This window comes from Lissotriton helveticus, chromosome 10 (genome assembly GCF_964261635.1).
Source record: "Lissotriton helveticus chromosome 10, aLisHel1.1, whole genome shotgun sequence".
Lineage (NCBI taxonomy): Eukaryota > Metazoa > Chordata > Amphibia > Caudata > Salamandridae > Lissotriton > Lissotriton helveticus.
In genome coordinates, this window is record NC_136071.1 from 820,437,653 (window position 1) to 820,465,531 (window position 27,879).

General features: G+C 45.9%; 1 protein-coding gene across 2 annotated transcripts in view; it reads right to left on the minus strand.

Moving 5' to 3' along the window:
* PDSS1 (decaprenyl diphosphate synthase subunit 1) overlaps positions 1–27,879 on the minus strand; it is a 299,714-nt gene that overhangs the window by 162,157 nt on the left and 109,678 nt on the right. For both annotated transcript variants that reach the window (XM_078663430.1, XM_078663431.1), the window contains exon 5: positions 17,248–17,389. In XM_078663430.1, the coding sequence (XP_078519556.1) occupies positions 17,248–17,389 (142 nt within the window). The remainder of the gene's footprint in view (positions 1–17,247; positions 17,390–27,879) is intronic.

Below are 27,879 nucleotides of genomic sequence, written 5' to 3' on the forward strand. Positions count from 1 at the left end.
CTAGTCTTGCCTAAGTTTTGTGTACATTGGAATAATAGGAGTATTCCCTGTCGTGTGGGTGTGTGCGGCGCCAAAGATCGCGAAGATCCAGTTCCGCCAGCCGATCTGAGCAATTTGAGGAGAGCGCTCTGGTTTGGGGTGTGCGTTGTGCAGACCTATCTAGGACTGTGTCAAACACCATGTTGAGATCTCCCCCCAGTATGATATGTCTATAAGGCGTGCCCGTGACATCAGTAAGGGCTGAGTGTAGAAAGAGTTCCTGGCCTTCGTTAGGACTGTATATAGACCCGATTGTAAACAATAGACCCCCCCCCCCCCCCCCAAGGCAAAGCGGTATGCTAACAGTCTCCCTCTCCGTACCGCGCAGTTGTGTAGAACCTCCCCTTTAAATGATCGTGCCACCAGGATCGCCACCCCTGCAGTCTTATTGGGCCCTGAGGAGAAGAACTGAATTGGGAATTTTCAGGAGCGGAGCCTATGACAGTCGCGGGCCATCAGGTGGGTTTCTTGCTATAAGCAAATGTTTGCCCGGGCGTTCTCTAATAGGGACAGTATTGCACGTGGCTTAACAGGATTGTTTAAGCCCCGCACATTCAGGGTTAAGATCTTAAGGGTTGTAGGTGGCATGGCGAACACTGGAATCAGACCTGCTAGCCCCCGCGCCTGGAGGGGTGTGAGACGCTGGAATATGACTTAGACTAGTGTAACCGGAACGGAGCACTGGACAACCCACCCACCCCCGTCCCTCCCCCCCCTGTGGATAGCAACTGATCAACCTCCTTTCTTACCCTTCCCTCCCAATCTTTAATCTCCACCCCCCCCAACTTCCTGACCCCTACTCTCCCTATTCCCCCACCCCCTCCTCTCCCGCCCTAGCCCCAACTAGAAACCCCAAACTGCAAACCATAGTCCCAGGTCTTCAGAACCAGTTCAGACCTGTGGTGAAAAACGTCTAATGGGTAGTGTGGCAGTGGCGACCCCGCTGGCCCCCCGCCCGCCCCCCCCCCCGCCCGTGTGGGCAGAAAGCGAAAGAGGCAAACCCCATTTAGATGCTGTTTCAATGCGAGTTTGTCGTGTCCTTGGATACTTCTTGTATAGCAGCCGCCTGTTCCAGGGCCACCGTCGTCGGGTCTGGTTTCATTTCTGCTTTAGGGGACCGCCTGCGCCCTACTCGTTGTCATTCTCCTCCAGACCTCCGCCTGGATCTGTCCTGCGAGGCCCGTGGTGACGTGGTGTCTCCTTTCTCCTCCTCCCCAGGGTCGATTCCCAGAAGCTTGCAGGTGTCGTGGAGGGAGCAGAGCTGGTGTAAGGTCCCCTTCCATTTTAAGACGAGCCGGAAGGGGTGGCCCCAGGAATATGGGACCCGATTGTCCCTCAGGAATGTCGTGGCTATCCTAAATGCTCTCCGCTTTTGTAGGGGGATGGCTGAAAGGTCGTGGTACAGTGCCACCGGGTGACCCTGGAAGTGGAGGGGCTGTTTCCTTCGAGCTTCCTGGAGGATCCTTTCCTTCAGCGGGAAATCAGGCAGAAAAGCTAGTATATCTGGCGGGGGGCAGATGCCCGCCGTGCCGGGCCAACTCTATGCGCTCTATCTATGCGGATCTCAAAGTCTGCCGTTTCCCCCAAGATGTCTCTGAACAAACCCTGCAGATATGTGGACACGCTGTTCCCTTCCGCTTTAGATGGCACTCCCCAGTCGCGGATGTTGTTCCTCCGGGAGTGGTTCTCAAGGTCTTCCGTGTGTGCTTGAAGATCCACCTGCTGCTCCTGGAGACGGATGACCTCCTGCCTGAGAAGTTCCACCTCCTCGCTACGTGCCTGGTCTGCCTCCTCCACCGTCGCTATCCTTTCGACACGGGAGAGGATTGGCTCTTGTCTCCTTTGGCAGCACCTTTAGTAAGCATGTCTGGGATTGTGCAAGACCCCTTACGTCCCATGGTGGCCATCACGTCTTCTAATTCGTCTGGGTCCGAACTGAGGTGATCGACTGTGGCTTCCCCAGGCGGCAGGGTGTGCTGTCACGTCGTCTGTGGTTCTGTCATATCTTATGCAATGGCAACGGAAGGCCCCGTCTCTGTGGTGTAACCCCTCCAACGTCTCGAAGTGTCCCTCGTTGGAGACCGTGCCTTCTACACCGTTTGCTGTCCTTGGGGTCCTCCCGCCACCGCGGTGTTGCAGGTTCCAGAGCCCGGGTCCAGGGTATCACATAGGGGTAGGATACTTGCGCTGGCCCCCGTGCACCCCGTGTGCCTTCTCTCAGGGGCATCACGTCGCCTCCGCCGTGTCGGTGTTGGGCATGAGGGCCTGCCTGAATGTCCTGAATGTGTCTTTAGCAAGGTCAGTGGTATTGTGCTGTCCGTTCAGCAGCTTCTCATAGGCTTTAGGCTGGGCTCTTCAGTACTGCGGCCCCTACTAGGTGCTCCCAGACCCCCTCCGTCTTCCCCTCCCGGCTCGTGCTGCACTCACCCCCACTTCGTGTATGCCGGGTTGTTCAACTGTCTCGTGGTGTTCCGGGTGCGACCCGCTACTGGGTCTCTGCTGTGTCCTCCGCCGAGGCCCGGCGGCCGTCCTCTCTCTCGCCTGCCGCTTTGTCTTTACTGCCTTTGGCCCAGACCCGCCGCGCCAGTCAGGTGGTCTGGCTCTCACGGTCCTTCTGCGCCCCTCTTCACCCCTTCGGTGCCGGCCGTCTCCCGGAGCGGTGTAGACCACGCGGCAGCCAGAGACCCCAACACCGGCTGGGGGGTCCCCGGAGGCACTAGATGTGCAGTGTCTCACATCCCGCCAGCCCGGTACTCACTGTCTTCTTCTCTCGGCGCCCAGGCCGCCCTGGTCTCCTGGACCGCCGCAGGACTACTTCTTTCAGCCTGTTGTAGGCCTCAGACCGGGACCTCTATTTTCGCGCCTGCCGCCTGCCGCCCGCCTAAGGCTGCCGCTTCCTCCCACGGTCCGATTACGCTGCCTGCCAGGACCCACCTTCCAGTTCCGGGTCCCAGCGCCTACACCGGCCGATCTTCGTTGCTGTCGGTGTTCCACGCCCAGACCTCCAGCCAGAGGCCGGCGCCCGCTCCCTCCTAGCCGCTCCGGCGCCGTGTCCGCACCTCGCTACCGGCCCGAAGCCGGGGCCTCAGTTTCCGCGCCTGCCGCTGGGTGCTCCCAGGCGAACGCCGCCGGCGCTGGCGCAATGCTCGTAGGGGCTCACCGTTTGACCCCGGGTCCCGGCCGCCACTCAGGTCGCGCTATGCCTTGCTTTCGGTGTACGGCGTGGCCGCCGCAGACTCAGGACAGCGGCGCCATTGCTCCTCCGCTCTCCACCCGGTCACAATTCTAGGTGAGCTGCAGCCGAACCAGAGCTCTTCCGTTCTCCACCGTCACCAAGCATGAGGTCCGCAGGGCACTCGGTACGATTCAGCCACTTGCTGGTGTGACCAAGGGGTTTACAGGCAATGATTAAGGCTTAATGGGGTTCAGGGCCGAGGAGCCTCACGAGCCAGCGTCTTTTCAGGTCGCCATCTTGGCCACGCCCCGAAGAGAAGGTTTTAAAGCCTCTTCAAACAGCTGCAGGTCTCAGAGTGCCAGTCTATTCGGTGAGCCAGATTAGCAGTCTCGTTCTCTATTACAAATCTAATATTCATCAACTGATGTTATGGAATCGAGATGTAGTGATATGTGGTTTGTTAACAAATAAGATTTTCACAAATTTAGACTGTTACATTGACTGATCATGAGCCAATGCATAAGAAGCATTTTGTTATTGAACAGCCATCTGATTTACAATTTAGATTATGCCAAAGACCATTAAGAGTGCTATCTTCATACTTGGTAATAATGGATGTTGAAAATAACACTGTAAAACAACAAAGTTAGGCAACGGCCACTAGGTCGACCCGATAGTATGAATGATTATTCAATAAGCACAGTCAATGAAACAGAAGCAAGAGAAGTTCTTCTGACTGGATACGCTTCTGTTCATGTGAAGAGGGAAAGGACAGTTCCAAGTGCATGGATGCACTGATTGGTCCTAAAGCTGTGGAGAAGCGTGGCTCAGTGGTTAGAGGCGGCATACCATGAAGCTGAGATCAGCCGTGGACCAGGGTTCGATTCCCCGCCTCGGCGGGTCTCGGGCTCAAAAATTCCACGGACTTGACAATTCTCGCTCCGGTGCCTACTCGACTCACGGGACTCTGGGCAATAGCTTGCTTAATCTCCACTACGGCCCCTCGCGGCGGGATGCCTGGCATTCACCTTGTGTATACCCTGCCGGGGTATCTCACAGGGGAATATCAGGACGGGTTCCCTAAGCAAGCGCCTTGAGACCCCTGGGTGATTAGTGCGCTATATAAATCGAAATCGAAATACATTTTTTAAAGCGTGATTAGAGAATACCAGTGTGCCTGGGATGATCAGGAGCTCAGTTGGAGAGCAGAGAACATCAAAGTTCTAAGCAGCACTAAAGGCGCAAACTGTTTGACTGGGGCTCATTTTCTAGTCCTACTCTGGGGCCCTTCCCCTGCAAACAAGAAGAGGAGATGCAGGCATCAAGTACAACCATATGGCACATGTCAATCTATACAGATTATGAAGTGGCTAACTGGCTCAAATGAGATACAGACATGTAATCTGAACTCGAATGCTTGAATCTAATTACACTTACTACCAGATTTGTTTCCTACCCCACCGTAAAGATTCCAATATGTGCACTAGACTTTTTTTAATTGATCATTTTCTATATCATAGCAGCACTCCTCTCTCCATCCTTTTTTAAGCCTCACCAATCACTTGAAGATAAACTTGCAGTCTATTTTTTTTCAGGACAGTTCTGCATAGATCCTAACTATATTTCGGCACACTGTGCAGAATGAACTCTACATGCCTTGACATGTTTTCTCTTGTTGAAATTGTAATATGTCCTTCAAACTCATTAGTTACGGACTACGGGCTCTCACCATCTAATTGGTATTCACCTACTCCTCAGTTTAGCCTCCATTTCTATGTTAAAAAACAGGATATTCAAGATGTCCTGGTTCTGTGCCCATCAGTATTGCATAATTCGGACATGTATGTTGCTGAAATGTCGCTAGAGTATCAAGAGATCGCTTTAATCAGTTGCAGAAACTGCCTTGAAGGTAATCCTACTAACCCCGGGTGGAGCAGGCAGAGTTGCTCTATGCGGAGCTTTACGGAGTTGTCCAAAAACTCTGTGGAGCTCCGCCCCCCCCCCCCCACCCCCCCACCATGAGGCAAATATTTTTCAAATAAAATTTACAATGAAAGTAAAATAAAAGCGCACCTACCCTACAGCAGCGTTCTGGCCTGCCCCTCTCCTCCTCGCTGTAATCACAAACGTCATGGTAGGACTGCGAATGCGCGCGCATGCGTAGTCCAACCATGACGTACATCCGACGTAGCGGAGGAGGAGGGCAGCCCAGGACGCCTCGATAAGGTAAGTGCACTTTTATTTTCCTTTAATGGTAAATTATATTAAAACAATATTTATTGCCGGGGTGGAGGGTCCAGGGCTGAACTCTACTCCGGAGTCGGAAGTTTTTCAGGAACTTCGCGTTCTCTGCGGAGTATGCAAAATTCCGCAAAGTTCCGTCTTTACTGGGGGTGGCGGAGTGAGCTAAAGAATGATGATGGATTAAACCCAGATCAGTTGACTGGGGGTGAGTGCTTGCAATGTTCAACACTCCGTCCATCATCCCCTTTGGTTTAACTCCGCCAGCGGAGCGGAGTTCTTGCCCAGGGTTAAATCCTACTCAGTGGGACCACTACAAACCCCCCAAAGGTAGGTGCACTGTGTTACTCAGGGTACTGGGTGCAGAGTACTGGCTGTGCAGTGGATTCTTAAATAAGAGGAATACAACTGTTAAGCAAAAACTGTCTCCTTGTGATTTATTGTCTCGGTTTCAAAATCAAAAACCTTCTATGGTAGCTGGCATGAATAGCTTCGCTTTGCCTTAGTAGTGTTAAAAGTAAATAAGTAACAGGTCTATGTAGCAGCATCATCTATCCACACACAAGCTTCTCTGGAGTCTATTATGATGAAAGGTAAGGCCACCACCCAACAAAACTAAGTACAACTGCAGAAGACGTTAATAGAAGGACTTAAGCTGACATGATAACGATATCTCAGGCCAGACAAACCTAAACTGATCTTATTGGTAAACATTTTAAAAGAGGTCCAAGAGATGAAACTACTGCAATTTGATACTTCCACTCAACTGAAAGATTGGATGGATAAAAATTATGATCAACTCAAACAATTTATAGACAAAGATGAGGAGAGCAAGCAATGTTTTTCTGCTTGTGAGGATAAAACTGATTAAAGCTCAAGAATTATCTACACAATTCAGTAAAGAGCGGGTACTGCTTTAAAAGAGCAAAATCATTCTCACCACTCAAACTTATGTTTGTAGGTATTCCTGCGCACCCAAGTCCTACACTGAAATATTGATTAAGAACTTTGCCCTTCTTGAATTTCATCAAGTCCTCACAATCATGCTCGCACACAGTGTTGCATCACAGCCGGCTCCTCACACAAAGTATCCTAGACCAATTTTAGTTAACTTTACAGATTCTAATTAAAGGACATATTCTGGGTTAAAGCTATAACTAGTAAATCTTTTAGTACAAATAAATAGAATGTTGGCAGATATGACTGTGGAGACTGCTCACAGGCAGGGAGGTATAAAGTATGATATCTTAGTTTAATGCTGCAGATGCTCAACATTCTATACATTACAACAGGCCAAGCTCACGGTGTTGAACAAAGAGAAGTTCTATATTTTGTTTACCATAGAGATGCTCAAATGTTGATTTTGGACCTGAACAATGGATTACTTGGGAGAGGGGGGTGGGAAGGGCGACCACCTCTAAAGCAGGTTGGTGGCCTTAAATGGCAGCTATGAACCTAAAATTCTGATGACTGCTGTGTCAAGGGAAATTACAATTTTCCTGAATTTTTCTGATGTTTAATATTGAAATAAACTGTTACATCTAAAGATGACATTTTTAAAAAGTGATGATGTAATATTGTAGGAACAGTGAGACCTATATACTTCCTTTTGGTGTCAAAACATAGGTTTTGAGGGTCAAGTAGTCTTATAAAGAGAGAAAATAACTCCTCAGAGCAACTCTTCAACCATTTTTCAAAAGGGTGGTTATAATAGAGGAAGAGACCTCTATAGATATTAAACAAATAATAATGATTTTGAATCTTTTTATGTATACAACAAACAAGGTTTTTGATCTGAATATGGAAGAAAAATAAAGTTGATCGCTCCAGTTTTAGACACATTTTCATAGTTCCCTTTATTTGTTTCAGCAATCGCTTGTCGCACATATGCAGAATGTTGAACATCTAAGTATATCGACAGGGACATCTTTTTGTAGCACAGGTTTTGCAAGAACATGTACATGCAAGTTCTGTGGGTAGAGGCTTTAGAAATTCCGTAGGTTTGGGCACCCCATCAATAATTTCCCAAACAAATTCACAAGGATCTTTCTCTACAAATGCTAGATCCACAACATGTGCACATCTTCTGATCAAGTAGAACGCTCTTTTAATGTGTCTACTCACAGAATATGACATCAGTGGAAGGACACTTTGCGGGATTGCTCTCTAACTCACCGTACCGAAGATTGTCAAATGTGTGACAGAACTAGTTTTCCACGTATGCACAGGTTTTTTTCCTACATCTTTAAAATCAAATTTTTTCTGTATCAGCAAATTATAAAATCCTTTTAGAAACTTCACAGGTTTAGCAGTTAAAGCTACAAACGTTGTTCTAATTTAGCTCATAGGGTCATCCACCATAAGAATGTGTGCCTTGATAAGAACACTGGGCATCTCTGGGTCAAGTTTCTTGTACAGAATATGAAGCGAGATTAGGTGTCTTTTCTCGCCTGTTCCAACAAATCTAAGTAGCGCAATAAGAACATCTGTGTCGTTTGACAGTACAATTACTCATTTGGAATCATTTCGAACAACCCACTCAACATGTGGCACAACACGAAGGTCAGCTTCCTCCAATTTTCTTGAACAATATGGCCCACACGTTTGGAATATCTCTCTGCAAACACCAACTCCTCATTGACAATCATTCCGCTTGCAATAATTGGAAATTTTGTGTTCACTGAAGCACCAGCAATGTTTTCATGAACTTGGATATGTTAACATATCCAAGTTCATCTTTGGCGATGTTGATTACGAGAATTTGTCAAGTTGCACAGGTGTGGGTGTTTCATTTTTGATGCAGGCAAGGTCAATTGTTCCACTTGTAGACATTCATCTGATTCTCTCATTCTTTGATTGACAGTTCAAAATAACTGTCAAAGGCAATGAGCAGTTCTTGCAAGGTGCTCACTGACTGATTTCTGCAGAACAGTTTGAACGACCTCTCTGAAGTTTTGCATGGATGAAATCTTGACCGTTTGCAAACGTGATATATAGTCTTCAACACCATCCGTTTTCAATGAGAACATCTTTTCGAATTTAAATTCTTCAGGTGAAAGGTTTTTTTCGAGCTCTTGTATCAGTTTGTGCTTCACTGGTTTGGTTGCAGCATCTCCATCAAATAATGTGTTTGTTGGAAGAATATCATGCAACAGAATGTCCTTGATAAATTCACCCCTTTCTTTTGCCACATCCATCTCTCTGTGCTTACGAAAGTTGTTTTTGGTAACCCTTTTTGTAGTGGCTGGTTGGATGAAACTCTTACTGTGGTAATTAAAGTGTGGATGTTTAGCTTTAGTGATTATGCCAAACAGGTTTTTCTCTTTCAATACAAATCTCTCCTGCTTCAGTTCTGCGTAAAGTTTTGATCCATGCTACAGGACGTCTAGTAGACATGTCTTTATGTCATTATCCACATATTGTTTGGTCACGAAGTAGTGTAGTTGCACATGCTCAGTCAATTCAAAGGGGTTTCCTTGCTGCTGCATGAAATGAAGGCTGTCAACATATCTATTAAAACGTCCCCCTCTCTTTCGGCACCCATTTGTGGTGAGGAACAGTCTCAAGATGGTCCATTAATTATGAATTTATCATCTCTCGGAAAACATTGCAAATAGAAAGGACTTCATGGTAAACTAGCTGCCATTGAGCAGCATATTCACTTTTACATGCCTGACCAACAATTCCCTTGGCGCTTTTCAGTGATCTCTAGATAGTCTGTTCCAGTTTTAGATCAGGAGCCACAGCATTGAACCTTCCTTCTCTCTCTTTCATCACAGAATGTCTTTGGATGAAGTTTGTGTAGAGGTATGATTTTTCACACCTCTAGCTTCTTCACTCTTTCCAAATACTAGGACCCATATCTTAGGTAATTTACGCAATCAAATTCGCGAAACACATTAAACCATGACTCCACAGCCTTCGCGTGCAGCTCTTTTCCTTCACATTCTTAGACAAACTCTACGAATTTGGTTTCAGGCTTTCTGATTTCGAACTGAGTGTATTGAACATTGACTGGCTTTGCATTATATCTTTTGAATGAAGTGAATAAGGCACAGGGTACACTTCATTCAAAAGAGAAGATATGCAAAACGTAATTGGTCATTATTGTTCCAGAAAGCACCAATGCAATGTTTCTATAGCCTCAGATATCATGAGCATACTTTGTAACGAATGAACAAAATTAGTTCTGCTCAATACTGACTGGACAGTTTTGTTTCCAAAGAATTCAGCCTCAGTAAGTGCATTGTCTATGCCACAGTTACTGAGATAACTTCCTGCACACCGCAACTCCACTTTGGTCATGTGGATAACACCCAATCATGAAATTGTACTGTATTTCTCATAAGAAGGTCAGCTACAATACAGAAAACACCTTTATTGCAGGAAATTGGCAGGGTAGGCTGGTCTTCAAGCTGAGTAGACACATTTTTGAAATTATTAAGAGCTGCATATACTGTTGCGTAATTTGCGACTGGAGATGGTTTTACTGGTAAAAACCCAACCTTCTTCAGTGGGACACATTTAAAGCGACCTTATGGGGCACCTTTATCGCTATATCAGCCAGGAATAATAACGATAGGTGGGACAAGAGATGCCTCCTGGAGGGTCAGGTGAAGGCACTTCAAGAGGAACACAAAAGGAAAGACTCCCACAACAAAAACAACAACCTAACCTGTAAGGAGCTCAAAGCCCTAGATATGGATAGAGCAGAGTACGCCCTACCGTGCTCAAAACAGGAATACTAAGCGAAAGGCAATAAAGCGGGCCGTCGGCTAGTGCACCGGCTGCGAGCCCAAACTACTCGCCAGAGAATTAACATGGAGACGTCTCAGGGTGATAGGGTATATCAAGATTCCCTCATAGCACAGGAATTTGAACATTTTACTCAGAAGAGACATGCACCGTAAAAGCAATCAGGCAATATTTCGAATCCCTGGACCTAGAGATTATTCACCCACCCCCCCCCCTACCTAGAGGACGCATCTCACATAGGCAGGGATATTTATGTTAGCAAAATTTTAACAGCTATAGCCAGGTTACAATTAGGGAAGGCACCCAGACAAGAAGGGTCAGGGCTCGACAAATCCACTCGCCCGCTCGCATTTGCCAGGTAGAATTAATGAAGACGAGCTATTTTTAGGTCCTACTCGCCCTTTCTGGTGAGTAGGAAAACAAACTAACTTTTGTCCTCTGTCTTTGAAAACGGAGCAAATGTGACAAGATAACAAGATTTAAAGGCATTTTTATTGCTCACAAAATGAATAAGCAATAAAGATGCCTTTAAATCTTGTTATCTTGTCACATTTGCTCTGCTTTCAGAGAAGGAGGTCAAGTAGGTTGCAGTTAGGTCCAGGAGATTTTTCAAGGTACTAGACCTGCAGGACTAGTACCATTTTGTGGATTTTTCGAGCCCTGAATGTATACTACTGACTTCCATAAAACCGTTGCTCCGACGTTGGCACCTCATGGGATCAACTTTATAATTTCTTCAGCACATCAGAAACACTCACAGACAATGGGAGATGCCATAATCGCAATGATTGCAAAGCCAGGGAAGCATCCTAAGCACTGTGCATTTTATTGTCCCAATTCACTTTTGAACATCGATGCCAAGATATTCACTAGCATCATGGCAGCACGGTTGGCCCCATACATGCAGGGTCTGGTGGACTTGGACTGAAGTGGATTTATACCTGGGAGGAGGTGTAGCGACAACACTAAACGTATCCGTCACCTCTTTGACAAGGTCCACTGCAAACATTCCTGCTCTCCTCCTCTGGGTCGATGCTGAAAAAAAATGTGACTGGGTACACTGGCCGGATCTGCGCCTGGTCCTTGATAAGATTGGCCTTGGCCCCAGATACCCGAAGGCGATAAGGTGTAGTTTCGCCAAACCTAAGGCACGAGTCAAGGTCAATGGGGCTTTATCGCAGCCATTCAATATTGGTCGAGGCACGCGATAGGGCTGTCCCCCTCTCTCCGCTGCTTTTCTTCTACATGGATCTGTTGGTATGGAGGATAAGGGCCAATCCCCAGATAGCGGGCTTTCAGATGGGGGACAGGGAACACAAATTGGACATGTAGGCAGACAATGTAATGGTCACAGTCACAAAGCCACTCAAATCACTTCCGCAGGTCCTGTTGGAGAAATTTGGGAAGCTTTCTGGGTTTAAAGTTAACTTTCAAAACACACAGCTGCTAGACCTCACTATCTCGCAGGCAAATGAAACCTATATTGAGGGTCATTTTCCCTCATCATGGGCCACACAGGGGATACCCCATCTGCAATTACACATTGCTCCGGACCACAGTTTAGATAGAATTGCAAACCTGGAAAATGGGGGGGGGGGGCTGCTGGCTGTGGTGAAGGTGAGTTTATTGCCAAAAACACTATGTGATGCAGACACTGCCACTGCAGCCAACCCCATATGAACTTGCACAGATGTAACATCTAAGTGAGAATTATATCTGGGACCGAAAGAGGGCATGAATGGTGAAAAAGCAGACCTGTTGGCCCATGGCAGAGGGGGGAATTGGGGGTCCCAAACTTGGTTCACTATTACCAAGACTCTCAGCTCAGATATAAGGTGGAATGGGCTAGGCCCACAACGGAGAAATACTGGTGCTTCATTGTCCAAGCCATTGCTGGAATCCATATTTGCCAGATTCCCTGGCTTTCTTAGAAATATAGACTGGTGGGGGTTTACATTTCCCCAGTGTTCTGCGCAACAAAAGCCACATGGGACAAAGTGCAGCTTATGAAATATCTTTTTTCCCAGGTTTCTCCACAGACTCCAATTCTTAACAACCCAGACTTGCCTCCGCCATCAGTGGGACAACGTTTACTCCATGATAGACAGCAGGCCGCAAAAGAATAGGGAACTTATATTATCAGGACGGGCTCCTAGACTTCATACAAATCCAGTCACAGTATGGTATCCCCTCCTCTGCATACTGGCAATACCTCACTATTAAACACTGGGTTACACAATCACATAAATCAACACGCTTCCCGGCCCTTACACCCTACGAGAAATGGCTCCTGACTGGCAGCTCTGACAAATACCTTTTAGCAGTGATATATGTATTTCTTAATAGATCGACACGCAAGGGTCCATCGTCAGCACAAAAACTGAGTGAATGTGAGCGCACATTCACTCTAAGAATAGGCAGACATTCACTGTAAGAATGGGCGGACATCCTACACCGGGCTCGCTCCTCTGCCGGTTGTGTGGAAGGGAAAGAAAAGCTATTGAAAATCATCCATTACTGATATTATACCCTACCCGACTGAGCAAGTGGGAGGCTGCCAATGATGGCCCGTGCTGGAGACAATGTAGAAACCAGGGGACTCTAACTCACATCTTATGGTCTTGCCCGAAAAAATAAACCTTCTGGTCAGGGATAATAACAGACCTTAATGACCTATACGATACTGATGTCCCCGCCTCCCCAGCTATATAATTTTGGGCCTCCCAAATAAGCTAACATACCCACAGCATTCGGCTCTGGGGCAAGATCTCACTTTGGCCCTTTGTGCCACGAAACTGGTCATTCTGGCTAAGTGTGGAACGGACTGTATACCTACAAAAATAGATTAGCTACATAGGCTGTAGCACCTCCTGGGCATGGATAAACTAATGGCAGTGGTAGAGCGAAAGTTACCCGTATTTGACAAACTACGTGAATCTAGGGAATTGACATGTCTAAAGTACTTGAGAGTACTTCGCCTTACACACTCATCACAAGACCCATTAAAAACGAATGCCCCTCTGGCAACATAGCTCTACATTGCTTGACAAACTGTACTCTATTCCCCACGTTCCCTTTTCTCAAGCCTTTTCTTTTTGTTATTAGTCTTCAGCCCACTGGCCAGTGGATGCAAGTGTGGGCTATATATGTAATGTTCAAGTGTATTTATTGAAATCCTATAAAACAGATTTAAACCATAAAGTAAAACAGCTTTTCAACAACTTTATTTCGAAAGGTAAGCAGCTGCAACCAGGTTATCAAGATTAGAAATCAAAGAATATTGAGAGTTAGCCTTACCTAATCTTAGGCATTCTTAAAAAATTTCAAACTCTGATGAAGAAAAGAAGGTATAATAATGTGCAAATGCTTGCATGGAGGAAAAAAAAGTTTGGGGATTTTTTTTTTTTTAACACCCCAACGATTCATGAATTTTCATACTCCCAGAGGCTGCATTGGGAGTTAATTTAGACATTATGACAATCGGAAAATAGAAAGGGGGAGGGGGTTGAGCCTAGCTTTTGAGTTTACCAAAAATGTAAAGTATGTTAACTGATACAGGGCGGTTGTTCCTCCTGGTATAGGATGTCTTTCCAAAAGATTAAGTCCCACTTGAATTCCCATTTAGATTTCACTATGGTTTACTGCTATGATATAGTAAATGGAATATTAAATACTTCTATTAATGGACTGGGCTATTGGTACAGAACATTAAAGTGGGCCAGCAATGAAAAAAGCTTAGTCCAGTTAATAAACAAATGGGATCAAGAGGTTAGACTTTCCAGAAAATGTGACCAGAAGTAATTTTAGAAGCAAATCAGTCTGTGGCACTATATTTATATGTAAAGATTTCTATGCTAAATGGTTGTTGTACCCCAAAGTGTCTTCAAATACATCACCATTGTGTTTCAGGTGGTAAAATGATACATTCAGCGATTGATGGCATATGACTTAGGGGGCGGGGTTCATAAACGAAATATGCAATTTATAAATCAACTTGAATCCACGTATAGTGGAGTTGGATTCTACTATGCATCTGAGGCATAGACATACACATATACATACAGCTTTACTAATCAAAGGATAAAATGAATAAATAAATGCAGAAAGTCTATTTGTGCTCTACAAACAAATAAATATTCCCAAACGTTTGGATTTTTGTTTTATAAAAGTACAAATTGAAACTTGAGGGTTTTTTTAATTGAAGGATGTTGCATGTTGATATCTGATATAAGAAATGTCAATTCTATTTACTCATTAAGAATAAGATGAAAATAGAGTTTTAAATTTTCTACTGCAAGAAAAAGTAAACAATTGCGCTAGCCTGTAATATTCCTCCATTTTGACCACATCTTTGTAGTGTGCATATATTATTTATGTCTGTACTAGTGTTTCCTGGTTTGTTAACATGACGTTTTGGATTTCCTGTTTCTTCGCTTTGCCATGGCACTTGATTGGTTGTACCAGCATACAATAATCACAAATTATTTTGATCCTAGTGTACATATGATTAGAACTGTAGGGCTAACTTGGCAACAGCTACGTGCCTTAATTCACTACCATAGCTTTGTACATTCCTAACAGCAATGACTGGAATGCCAATTATAAAAAGTTGATTTATTGGATGAAAATGACCAATAACATGTAGTCCTGCATCATTTCTAATGTAGTGGAATCTAAAGGGTGTAGCTTCTGGGTCCTTTTTTTATTTGGACCTTCTAGGCATATGGGGAAAGGGTGAGGGGTGTTAGTAAAATAACCAACTCAGTCCGGCTTTACCATGACAAATGTTTAGTCATATGAACTCCCCATTTTCGCCAAATATCTTGTGGTAGCTTTCATACAAACACATCAGCTTAGTATAATACTGTTTTAAGGGCTGTACATATGTGTAAACTGTACTCATTAATGAATTGGAAACCATCATGATGATAAAGTTTGTTGGCACCTCGGCTACGCTGAGGTGGGTATTTAGAGAATATAAGGGAAAGCAGATTGTAAAATTTACCAAAATAAATTCAGCCCCAGCTAACGGGAAGATCTTTCCAATTAAATATTGCTACCCTTATTTATGATTATGTCCTAGATGTGCTAAATCCATACACAATTTGCTGTTAGATTTACTGTATGAAACATTTCCATATATTAATATCTTGAAAATCTCTCATTGAACAGCTCAGGCTGATCAATGAGTGATATGCCTGATTTGGATGATCTGTAACATGGGTGTCTATCGTAGGCCCAGGAGGCCTCAACCACACCAGAATTTTAGAGAAATCAGAACATAAATTTACAAAGAATGAATCTAAATAGAAGCATTTAACCTAGTCTGTGGTTACCAGCAAATCTCGCAGGAAGACAGTCTTTATGAACCCTAAATAAGGCACTCCGGATCTACATTACAACGAGTTTTGGAAAAGGGCTAGCTTTGACTGCCACAAGAATGTAATCACTGCTTACAAAAAATTCTTTTTCTGATGGAGGATGTATCTAAGTTTCTAAAATCTCTGTACACTTGGGTCAATGTGGAGACCCCCAAACTGTTGATATGTGTATTTGAAGGCTGTGGAATACAGTTGGTCAGGTAGACATGATTAGGCACTTGAAGATGTAAGGAGCTGATTAGGCATCTGTTACCTAGGATGTGGTAATGTTGCCAATTTGCATGTCTTTTGTAGTACCACCTAATAATAGAAATAAGGCAGAGGTGTGTGATAAGATTGGCAAAACATCCCTAATGTGCCACCCATTGAAGGCATGTTAGTCTAATAGAGCAGAATAGCTCCCTCCTTTGGAACTTTCACAGGTCAGGTTGGGCATCCAGCCAAGCGCCACAATTGAAGGTGTGATTGTGCAACATTATGTCTCCTATTTATACCTTCTATTAATGGGGACTCTTTGTTGCCAATCTTTCACCATGATGGCTCCCCAAGATGCATTACTTCCTAGTGGAAGAGTAGCAAACCCTACACAGACATTACAGTTGATCACATCAATCCCTCTCCCACATATACTAGTCCCAAGTACTCAGAAACTAATCTGATTTGGGTAACTTGGCCTTTCCCTGGTGAGGTCAAAATTTCCGTGGGCTGAGTTTTGAAGTTGTTCTATTCTTTTCTGCTACAGAACCTTCATTCTATTGGAAGAAAAGCAAAGAATAGAAGGGATGATGAAAACCCCATAACATACGACATTTGCCCATTCTGTACCGCATTGGATTTCATTTGGCTTTTGCTTCAACCTTACCATTGATAAGCCTTCCTTTTTACATCAGAATTAGTTATGATACAAAAAAAAAAAAAAAAAAAAGTGGAACCAGATTTCGTGGAATTTGTTTGTTTCTCATTTTTAACATGAGATTCAAGCCACTGCTAATACATGGTTTGTGATGCTGTGCTAAAAGTCAATTAATTTGCTTCCAGAATCTGAAAGGACATCTGTGAATTATTGGAGATACCTAATTATTTTTTTATGCTACTCTCCACAGAACATTAAAATCTTTCATGAAACAGAATACAATCATTTTACATGTTCAACATGAAAGCCTTTGTGTAAGATTGTAATTAGGGATGAAATAACTTATAAAATTACAAGCAACGTTCTGTGAACGTTAATTTTGTAAAGTTGCGTTGATTGCCACTTTCCTAAAACATTGCTTTCAGATTATATTTAAAAGCACCTATTTTGGGGGGGGGTTAGTGGTTCTCACTTTTTTTTTGTCCTTTTTTTTTGTATACTTCACAAAATTGGTTAAGACCACAGTTACCATTTCTGCACACCCCTAGTAGATTTAAAAATAATTTCAACTACTTTTTTGTAGTTGTAATCAGAACAAGTCATTGTTGGATTACTTATTTCTTCTCAGTCTGTTTTTTTTATATTTGACTCACTTATTAGCAATGCAAGTTCAAAAACAGTACCTTCAAAAGAAAGGTGGTGTGAGTGGGATTTATTTGCATAGTGTAGAATTTGCAGAGGTCTCAACTGTTGGATTTGTAGTGAAAACAACACATAATCACACTTTTACGCACACAGCTTACCTTTTTTTCACCCCACAAGTGATTGACTGTGGTCTTTCCTCTTCTGGAATCGGAGCCGTCAATCACATCATCATGGACTAGGCTTGCGGTGTGGATCATCTCTATAACCAGAGCAACGGATCTCTGGCTTGCAAGTACCTCCCTGGAGTGAGAGACACCTATAGTGTGGATTAATGTTACTCCAAAATCCATAAAGCGCATCAAACTCATTAACCAGGTTGACACTGTTGACTATGCCAACATTGAATTAAATCTATTTCATTTACAGAACAAGACTATTAGCTCACAGCCACTACTTGGTGCTCAAGGATGATCTAAGGGTCTTGAGAGGCACATCAAAACAGCTTTTTCAATATAATCCATTAAAATGCAAATAGCTCCCATTCATATGCACTTAGTTTATTTCAAGAACATCCATTTGGAACTCCAGAATGTCCTAATGGACTCGGCTCATGAACAAATAGGTAATTTGAGAATATACCTTCCAAACCATCTACGCTTTGACATGTTGCAAAAAATAATAATTTTAAATGAATTCTATAAAGTCAAACTGAATAACTGACAAGACTAAAAGCAGCGGAGTTACTAAATTGCAGTACTGTTCTTAAAAAGCATGTTTCTATAGAATTACAGCTGATAAAAAAATAAGTGTAGCTAGGGGTCTAGAGTTCACATTTCTGTAAGCAATTGAATCATGCTCTGCTGAAGTCCTGATGGCATCAGGTACGCGCTGTTAGAGTTGCTGCATACAAATCCTGTATCTAAGCAAGTGCGGAATACTGTGAAAGCAAGGGGGTTAAACAACAGGTGTGCATAGCATTTTATGTTTTTTGTTTGGCATTCTCAAAACATCTAAGCTTTTGACATGAAGTCCAGCACGCTGTAAACAGATTACAGCTGAAGGTTTTCTTAAGGACTTTTTTTTTTATAGTAAAATTGAACTTTAGAGTTGCAGTTCAATCATCATCATCAAATTTGTTGTCAAAAACATATGAAAACTTCGTATGGCTGAATCTAAGAATGACTACCTTCTTTAAGCCTTACTTTTGTTAACGTATTTTCTGCAGAACTAGGACACCAGGCTCTTTATCCACTTCAACAAGTGGCTTGTGTTGCACGCTGGAGCCTAGATACCTTGGGTAGCTTGGAACAGTTATGCCACCATAATCTGGTTAATTTTACTTTTATCTGCCCTATTTTGTTCCGGAGTAGACATACCAATAATCAAAGGTTCACTGGAGATGCTTCATCTTTAAAACAAGATCTTCGACAGCCTTGCTGTGGTGAAAAAATTATACTTTCTAAGTGCCTCTCCACCCAAGTTATGGTGGCCACTAACCTCTAATGCCAGGCCATAAGGTGGATGGTGTTGTTGTAATATTACAAAGGCAGAGAAATGTTGGCAATAAATCCTATAGCGAAGCTATCTAGTGGCTCTACAACAACAAAAAATCATGCTGAGGGTGTGGATGGACGGAACCCAAAATAACTACACAGCTTTACGGCGTTGGCCCAGTTCCCCTTTCACCTACCTATGGTGCTGCCCAGATACGACACTGTACTCACCAGAGCAAATGATCAGCAGGTGAAGGGACTGTACCCTGGTGGGAGCAACCACAGCTCAGGGCCTAACTGTGGTGGTGTGTTGAGAGAAGGGGGGGTCAAGATCTCTCTGGTGCAGTGGTAGTGATCCTGCTTGTCCCCCATCTCAGTAACCTGGACATGGGCAAAGTACCAGAACATTTGTGGAGCCAGAGACGACAGGGAGGCGCAATCTACCAGAATACCACAGCTTAACCAGACAGTAGCAGATATCTATGGTCCCCCACAGAGGCGAGCAGCTGGCAGAAGGGAGCCTAGAAAGACCTAGTCGGTGCTTGAACGGTCAGAGGGAGTGCTTTCTTGAAACCTCCATAGGACTGTATATGTCTGCAAGAACCTAGAGGATTTGCCCTGATTACGGTGCTCCTAAATACGGAGGCTTAACTGAGAGGGAACCAGTGAACACAAGCATCAGCAACCGATTACAGTGCAAAACCACAGACTAAGAAAAGCAACATGGGAGATAAAGAGTCAATAATTAATTACTCCCCGAAATGCTATGAACAGGAGTCACCTAAGGGAAATAGCCATGGTGGTCTTCTCTGACAAACTGGAGCGAAAGTACCGTATTGAAATCAGACAACACGTTCAACACAGATAAGGAATGGGACACAAAGATTCAGGAAGCGAATGAGTCCGTCCAGCATTTGCTGGATTGACTCTCAAAGAAGAGTGAAAAATGTGGAGGCAACTGCAAGCAGGATGGCTGATTTGGAGTCTCATTTCACAGAGATGGTCTCTATGACCACAGATCTGCCACATTTCAAGACCGTATTGTGGACTGTATTTTAAAGCAGGACACAGCACCAGGAGCCTCTAGACACCCTTCAGAAAGGGACGATTCTTAAGTGTTGGTGTGCCTTCGCTTTTAGCTGTAAAATCGGTGTTCGATGGAGTGGAAAAAGCGCTAAAAGGCCTTTTACAGACACAGGTTGCGTCAACACAGCCTATAGAGAAGCATGCCCAATGCCTACTTCCGAAGCCACGAGGAGGCAACACAGTAAGCAATGGAGCTGGTGGGACAGTTCTAGCTACCTTAGGATCCGCTTCTTTAAATATGCAGAGACAAAGTTAAGAGGTCTGTAAAAGGTTTGTGATGTTTGGCAGGAGTTGCTTGTTTTTCTTTAGACTTTTACCCTGACACTTGTCATGAAGGGAGACATGGTGGCTAGGGGCCTTGTTGTCTCAGTTGAGCTGCAGGTTATGCCCACAGTGCAACACAATGGAAACCATAACCCATTTGCCCAAACGAATAGTTTTCTTACCTGTCGGTGTAGTTTTGCAGCTTGAAGATCTTTCTGGATTCACTATGCTGTGCATTATTCCGCGGTCTTGTGGTTGGGTCCGGAATCGTAGTCTTTTCTTTGTTTTTTTTGTTTTTTTTGTAGCCCAGGTGGGCGTCGGCGTCACACCCCTTGGGTGTATTTCCGGTGACGTCGGCTTGCTTCCTGCGGAAGCTCCCACTCTTGGGCGCCATCTTCGGGTTCTTTTTTTCCGTGTTTCTTTCGTTTCGGAAGTAATGGCAATGTTCTATGAAGGTGATATTTTACCGCTTTTGTACTTTTAAGTCCTTATATTTCCCTTTTTTTTTTTATCCACCTCTTCTCTCTCCAGCCTCATCTTTCTGGCGGAGGTGGGTGGGTTCGCTAGTGAATCCAGAAAGATCTTCAAGCTGCAAAACTACACCGACAGGTAAGAAAACTATTTGTTTTGCAGCGTGAATCTTTCTGGATTCACTATGCTGTGCATAGATTTTGTAGCGGTTTCTCATCTCTGTGGCGGCTGGGTGGAAGATGAGCGTTGGGTATTGAATATGTGCTGTAGCACCTTCTGTCCAACTTGAGCTTCCTTGTTCATTTGAATATCCACACAGTAGTGCTTCGTGAACGTGTGCACCGAAGCCCATGTTGCCGCCAGGCATATGTCTTGTATGGGTGTGTTAGCCAGGAAGGCTATTGTAGCACCCTTCTTCCTAGTGGAGTGGGAACGTGTCCCCTCAGCCAGCTCTTGGCCTGCACGTTTGTGGCACAGTTGAATTGTCTGTGCGATCCATCGTGCAATAGTCTTTTTCGTTACTGCTTTTCCCATGAAACTGTTGGCGAATGACACAAAGAACTGTTTCGTTTTCCTGTGTCCCTTCGTCCTCTCAATGTAGTGCATGACTGCCCTTCTGGCGTCCAGGGTGTGCAGAGCTCGCTCTGCACTGGTTGTTGGAAAAAACTCGGCATCTGTATAGATTGGTTCATGTGGAACTTGGACACCACCTTCGGCATGAAGTGTGGGTCAGTCCTCATCACGACCCTATCATTGTGTATCTGTATGTAGGGTTCCTGTAGCGTCAGCGCCTGAAGCTCGCTTACTCTGCGTAAGGACGTTATTGCAACCAGGATGGCTGTTTTCATAGTTAGCATCTTTAGGGGGGCCTTGTGAAGTGGTTCAAAGGGCTCTTTCATGAGTTCTGTTAGGACTATGTTCAGGTTCCATGCGGGTGGCGGCACCCGCTTGGGTGGTGCGATCCTTTTAGCTCCTTCTAGGAATCTCTTCACCACCTGTGATGTGAAGAAACTCCTGCACGTTTCTCCTCTTTGTAGGCGACTATTGCTGCCAAGTGAACTCTTAACGAGGATGAGCTAAGGTTCTTCTCCAGCAAGTGTGTCAGGTACTTTAGCACTGTGGAGTCCTTCTTCATTTTATTGTGAAGCCTTTCTTTTCTGCACCACATTGTGAATCTTTTCCATTTCGCAACGTAGCACTTTCGAGTGCTGGGTCGTCGTGCCTCCCGAAGGACCCTCAGGGTGCTTTCTGGCAATCTCAAATGTGCGAACTCTATGTCCTCAGGAGCCACGCTACCAGGCTCAGGCTCTCTGGCTCTGGGTGCAGCACCTCTCCGTTCTGCATGGAGAGAAGGTCTTTCCTCTTGCTGAATCTGTGGGGTGCACACTGTCATCTCCATGATCTGCGAGTACCAGGTCTGTCTCGCCCACTGTGGCGCGACCAGTATCAGTGTCATGTTGCTCGCTCTGCACTTGCTCAGTACTTTGTGCATCAGTGGTATCGGGGGAAAGGCGTAGGCAAATGTCCTTGACCAATCTATCCATAGGGCATTCCCCAGTGACCTCTCCTCGGGCTGTCTGGATGCGAAGGTTTGGCATTTTGCATTTTGGCGTGTGGCAAACAGGTCCACCGATGGTGTCCCCCATCTGTCGAACAGCCGCCTTGTCTCCTGAGCATTGAGCTCCCACTCGTGGGATGCCGATGTCTGTCTGCTGAGCCAATCTGCTTGTAAGATGTCCTTCCCTGGTAGGTGTATGGCTAGCAGGTCTATCTTGAGAGGGATGGCCCATCTCCATATCTCCTGCGCCAGTGTTGAGAGTGGGGCTGACTGTGTGCCCCCCTGCTTGTTGATGTAGAACATCGCAGTGGTGTTGTCTGTTTGCAGCAACACCTTGTGTTTGTACAGTCTTGTTTGAAAGGCTTTCAGTTCAAGGAAGTTTGTCTTCAATTCTAGGTAATTGATGTGCTTTGTCGCCTCTGTTGGCGTCCACAGTCCCCTCACCTTGAGCTCCTCCATTTGAGCGCCCCATCCCTTCAGGGATGCGTCTGTGGTGATGGTCACTGTTGGCGTTGGGGGCGTTAGAGGCTTTCCCCTTGTTATGTTCTCCATGGTCCGCCATGTCATCTCCTTCTGCACTGCGTGCGTTACAACCACTATATCCTCCCAACTGCCTGTAGCTTGTGACCATTGTCCCTGTAGCCATTCTTGAATGGGTCTCATGTGGAGTCGTACATTTGGTACCAGGTGGATGCATGATGCCATCATGCCCATGATCTTGCTCGCAGTCCTCACTGTCCGAGCTTGTCCCTTCCGGTAGAGGCGAGTCTCCTTCACCAGTGCCCTCGCCCTCTTCTCGCTGGGGAACACCCTGCCCTGTAAGGTGTTGATCTGTGCTCCCAGGAAGATCTTCACTTGTTCCGGCTCCATTGATGATTTCTTCCAATGGATGGAGAAACCCAGGTTTATGAGCGTGCTCGTCACTGTATGTGCGTGCTGCTTGCATTTCTGGTATGAGTTTGCTTTCACCAGCCAGTCGTCCAGGTAAGGGTATACGTGTATTCCTTGCCTTCGTAGGTGCGCTGCGACTGCTGCGAGGCACTTTGTGAATACCCTTGGTGCTGATTTTAGCCCGAAGGCTAGTGTCGTGAACTGGTAGTGGCTCTCTCCGATGGTGAACCTGAGCATGTGCTTGTGCTTTCTGTTCATTGGGATCTGCAGGTAGGCGTCTTTGAGGTCTATTGTGACCATGAAGTCCCCGGTCTGCAATTGCGGGAGCACCTCTGGCAGGGAGATCATTTTGAATTTTTGCGTTCTTATGAATTTGTTCAGGAACCTTAAGTCCAGATTGGGTCTCATTGTCTCGTCTACTTTTGGCACCAGGAAGTACGTTGAGTATATTCCTGTGTTTCTTTCCTTGAAAGGTACCCGTTCTATGGCCCGCTTCTGCAGGAGTTCCTTTGCCTCCTCCTGAAGACACCCTAGCTGCTTGCTTGCTAGCGGTTTTCTTTTTGGTTTTCTGCTTGTTGGCTTCCCCTCCAACTCTATGCAGTATCTGAATTGGATGATGTTGAGGATCCATTTGTCTGACGTGATTTCTCTCCATTTCTGGAGGTAAAATCTTAATCTTCCTCCCACTGGTGTTATGTGGTCGTAGGTGTCTATTTTGTCCTGACCCCTCTGTACGTGCTGCCCCTTGGGATCTTTTCTGTGGGCGGGCACACGTAGTTTTTTGAAGTCACTTAGAGGCGGGCTGCTGCCCCCCTCTTATATTTTGTCCCCGTCTATTTCTCCCTCGAAAGGACTGGCCTCTTTGTTGGTACTGCCAGGACTGCTTCTGCTGACCATGCTGAGCCTGCGAGTCTGCCTCGTGCGTTTGCTGGAAAGCCTGGTGTGATGTACCTGGCTGGTTTCCGCCTCTCCCGCCGGGCCTCCGTGACGGTGTGCCCCTCTTGTTCCCTCTGAACTGCAATGCTCCCATGGATCTTGCTGTTTCGTTATCTTTTTTCAGATGACTGAGCGTTTCAACAACTGTTGTTCCGAAAAGCGTGTTGCCGTTGAACGGTGTGTTCAGGATGCTGTGTTGCACCTCCGGTTTGAAACCTGAGATCCTGAGCCAGGCGTGCCTCCTTTCCGTGACACCCATCATCATGAGCCTGCTGGCGGTGTCTGCCCCATCCAGGGCCGTCTTAAGGCAAGAATTTTCCGCGTTTTTTCCTTCTTCAACCAGCTTTTCGGCCTTCTGCCTGGCATCCTGGGGCAGGTCCTTCACCAACTGCCCCAGCCCTTCCATGATCTGGTACATGTGCCTGTTTATCAGGGCGTTGGAATTAGCCATGCGCCAGTGGGTCGCGGCATTCCGTTTGATCCTTCTGCCCACCAGATCCATCCTTTTGCTCTCCTTATCCGGTGGCGGACCCGAGGTAGTGGGTACGTTAGCCCTCCTCCTTGCTGTGGCCGTGATAATGGAGTCTGTGGAGACCGTGCCCTGAATGTAGGCCGGGTCCTTTGTGGAATGTTTGTACTTCTTCTCAGTTCTGGGAGTTACTGCCTTGCATGTTGCGGGTTCCCTGAATGCTTCCTTCCCCTGAGCCAAGACGCTTTCGAGCATTGGAAGTAACTGGCTCCTCGTTTGTGTTGGGAGCAATGTCTCTAGAAGGAAGTCTGCTTTCTGCTTCTCTTCGTCGAGCTTGAGCTTGAAAGCTGCTGCGGCAGATTGTATCACCGAGTTGTAGGCCCCGATGTCGTCCGGCGGCGAGGGCCTCGAGGGGTAAGTGTCGACCACCTCCTCCGGGCTGTCGGTGTCGACATCTATGTAATCTACCTCCTGTAGGTCAGAGGGTACCGTCTCTGTGTCCGTCCTGCTTTCCTCTTCCTCCCCATAGTTGTAACTATCGTAGGGATTCTCGTACTCCTCCTGGTCGTCGACCACCTCGACGTCCTGGTCTTGTTCCTCGGCGATCTCTTCTTCCTCCTCGACCGCCTCCACCACCGGTGGCTTGGTCTTGTGAGGGATCGTGAAGGCTTTCATCTTTGCGTCGACATCTTTCTTCCGCTGCATGATGTTCTCCATTTCGGCCTCGAGGCACCTTCTCTTCTTCTCCATCTCGGCCGCGTGTTCTGCGTCGGATGGGTCGGCCGTTCTTTTCGGCGGATGGCTCGGCGCTGTGCCTTTCGGTGTCGAAGTTTTCGACGTCGACGTCAAACCGGATTTTGGGTCTCTGGTCGTCGTCGTCAGTTTTGGGTCTTTCTCCCTCGGCGTCGATCGATCCTTTTCGGGGACGATTTTCGACGTTTTCTGCTGATCAGCAGCTCTGGGCGCCGGGGACTCCTTCTCGGAGGATCCGCTGGGCCTGGGAGTAGTCGCGGACGCCGCCTTTTTTGGCGTCGGCGCTTTCGGGGTCTTGCCCTCGATTTTTCTAGACTCAGAGTCTCTCGGGTTCTTGGGGGCCGAAGAGTCTCCTATCTTGTCAGAAGTCTTCGTGTAATCGGTCTCTACGACCGTGTAGCTGTCGTCTTCGGCGGCAGCGTTGTCTTCTTCCTTGGAGGACATCGCCAGCTCGTAGAGGGACGGAGTCGGGGCCTTCCCCTGCAGGGTGGCGTATGCTACCCTCTGCCTCTCTCTCACACGAAGGGTCTTCGGGGCGAAGGCGGAACAGGCGTTGCAGTCTCCGCTTTCGTGGTTCACCGGTAGGCAAAGGTTGCATACCGGGTGCTGGTCCTTCTGCGCGTACTTGTGGAGGCAGTTACGGCAGAACTTGAATGGCGTGTTGTCCATCATCGAGCGTCCAGGGCCTCCCTGGTCGCGTGTTCGTCGACGGTCGTCGAGGATCTCGATGAAAAACGCTTTCTCCTTGCTGACTGTTCGTCAATGAAGTCCCCTGGAGTCTTCAGATGACTTCTCCTCGTATTTTCTTTCTTCTTTCTCCAAAAATGTCTGGAGCTCAAACGGGAACGATCCAGACCCGACCGCGGAAAAAAAGAATCTGAAGATGGCGCCCAAGAGTGGGAGCTTCCGCAGGAAGCATGCCGACGTCACCGGAAATACACCCAAGGGGTGTGACGCCGACGCCCACCTGGGCTACAAAATAAAAAATAAAATAAAAAAACAAAGAAAAGACTACGATTCCGGACCCAACCACAAGACCGCGGAATAATGCACAGCATAGTGAATCCAGAAAGATTCACGCTGCAAAAGGTGTAGTTCTGCAAAAGCATTTCCAAAAGTATACCAAAGTACTTGGGTCTCTGCATCTAGGTAACAGGGCATGAGGGATACCTCTTCAGTGTGCTTATCTGTAGGTATTTTTCAATTTGTTTGCCCTTGAATTCATTTTGTTGTCTATCCACTTTCTTTTCTCCCTTTTTTGTGCCCATTGGTCCTCAGTTTTTATACATACGGTTATAGCTACAAAAAACAAGTTACTTACCTTCGGTTACACATTTTCTAGTAGAGACTATTTCATACATGCCACCCTCCCGATTCAGATGGGAGACTACCGATTTTACGGCTAGTATCTCACCTCATGATTCTTGCATCCAAAAACCCAGTTCCTCAGTGGGCTTCAGCAGACAGGGACTGGTCTTGTGTGAGTTGGAGTATGCACTGCCAGTAACCTGCTCCTGCAAGCGAGTGCACATTTTTGTCACACTCTCTCTGCCTGCCATAGCACTTTCTCTGTGTTCTTAACAGGTAGGGGGGAAAAAACGTATGTTTGCATTTCAGTTATATGATCCTGCATTAGCACACTTGCAAGTCCCACAAAGGCCAAGAGACTTGTTTCAGGGGGTGTGGCCACGCAGGCGACTGAGATGCCCGCCTGGGATTGATGCTCCGTCGCCCGGGCATGCTTCGGCCCGATTTTTACATGATCCGCCTTGCCTCATGAAGCAGAAACCCCACCACTGAGCCCAGGAACGTAGGAGGATCATAACGGTACCTGTCACGACTCGCTTCGACGAGTCGTGACAAAGATTTCATGGTGAGAAACCCAGCCTTTAGTTCTGAGATGCTGATGACCCAAATTCAAAAAGTACACTGTCACAGGGTTCTGTGGGTGGGTGCTTGCAATAGGAAGCCTTGGGGTTCATTTCTATTCATAGCCCAGGAACATTAAGCAGACTGTAGGAAAGAAAATGTGTGTAGCTCTTTTGGCCACTTTCTCTTTCAAACAGGTGGAAAGTGGCAGTACAAACAGACCTGGGCCACTCTGGGCATCATGATAGCAAAATGAAACATCGCCCACAACTGGGGTGGGGTGGTTACCCCTACCCCAGCAATTTGGTGTAAATACATGGACACAGTGATGGTGGCGGAAAAACCGTGTAAATACACAGGGGATGCCCCAAAAAACTGGTAAAAAAATTGGGAAAATGGAGTACCTATAGGGGAGGTATTTGCAAACTACCATCGATTATTCGGGAAGAAGACTTAATGGAGGGTGGCGATAATGCTGAAGGTAATGTCTAAATTACACATTGAACGAACTGAATGTATGTACTATGTATATAAGATTGCAAAAGCCACATGTACATAAATGGAATGGTCATGAGAATGTAACGGGTACAGTGATAACTTGATTGTGCTCTTTATCTCGTTAAATAAAAACAATTTTAAAAAAAGAAAGTGGCAGTACATCTCCTCTATTCCACAAGTTAATTTCCGATTCCAGAAACTGCAGTACCAGATTTAAGGAAAGGAATAAGAAGACGCTGAGCAGTTTCTTCTACAAAGGAAGCTTGCATCAGAACTAAGGAGGTGTAATTCCCAAGAAGTCGTCATAATTCTAGGGGAAACCCATAATATAACAGAGAATTTTGACTTTGAACCTAGTTTGAGACTCAACTGCCTTTTTAGGCATCAACTAGAAGCATCATCAGTAAGAACCAGAGGCCCAGTTCCAAACCTGTACATAAATATTAATGCTCTCACTGTTTCAGCCTCAGTTTTTCCATGTGTGCACCATGAGCACTGATAC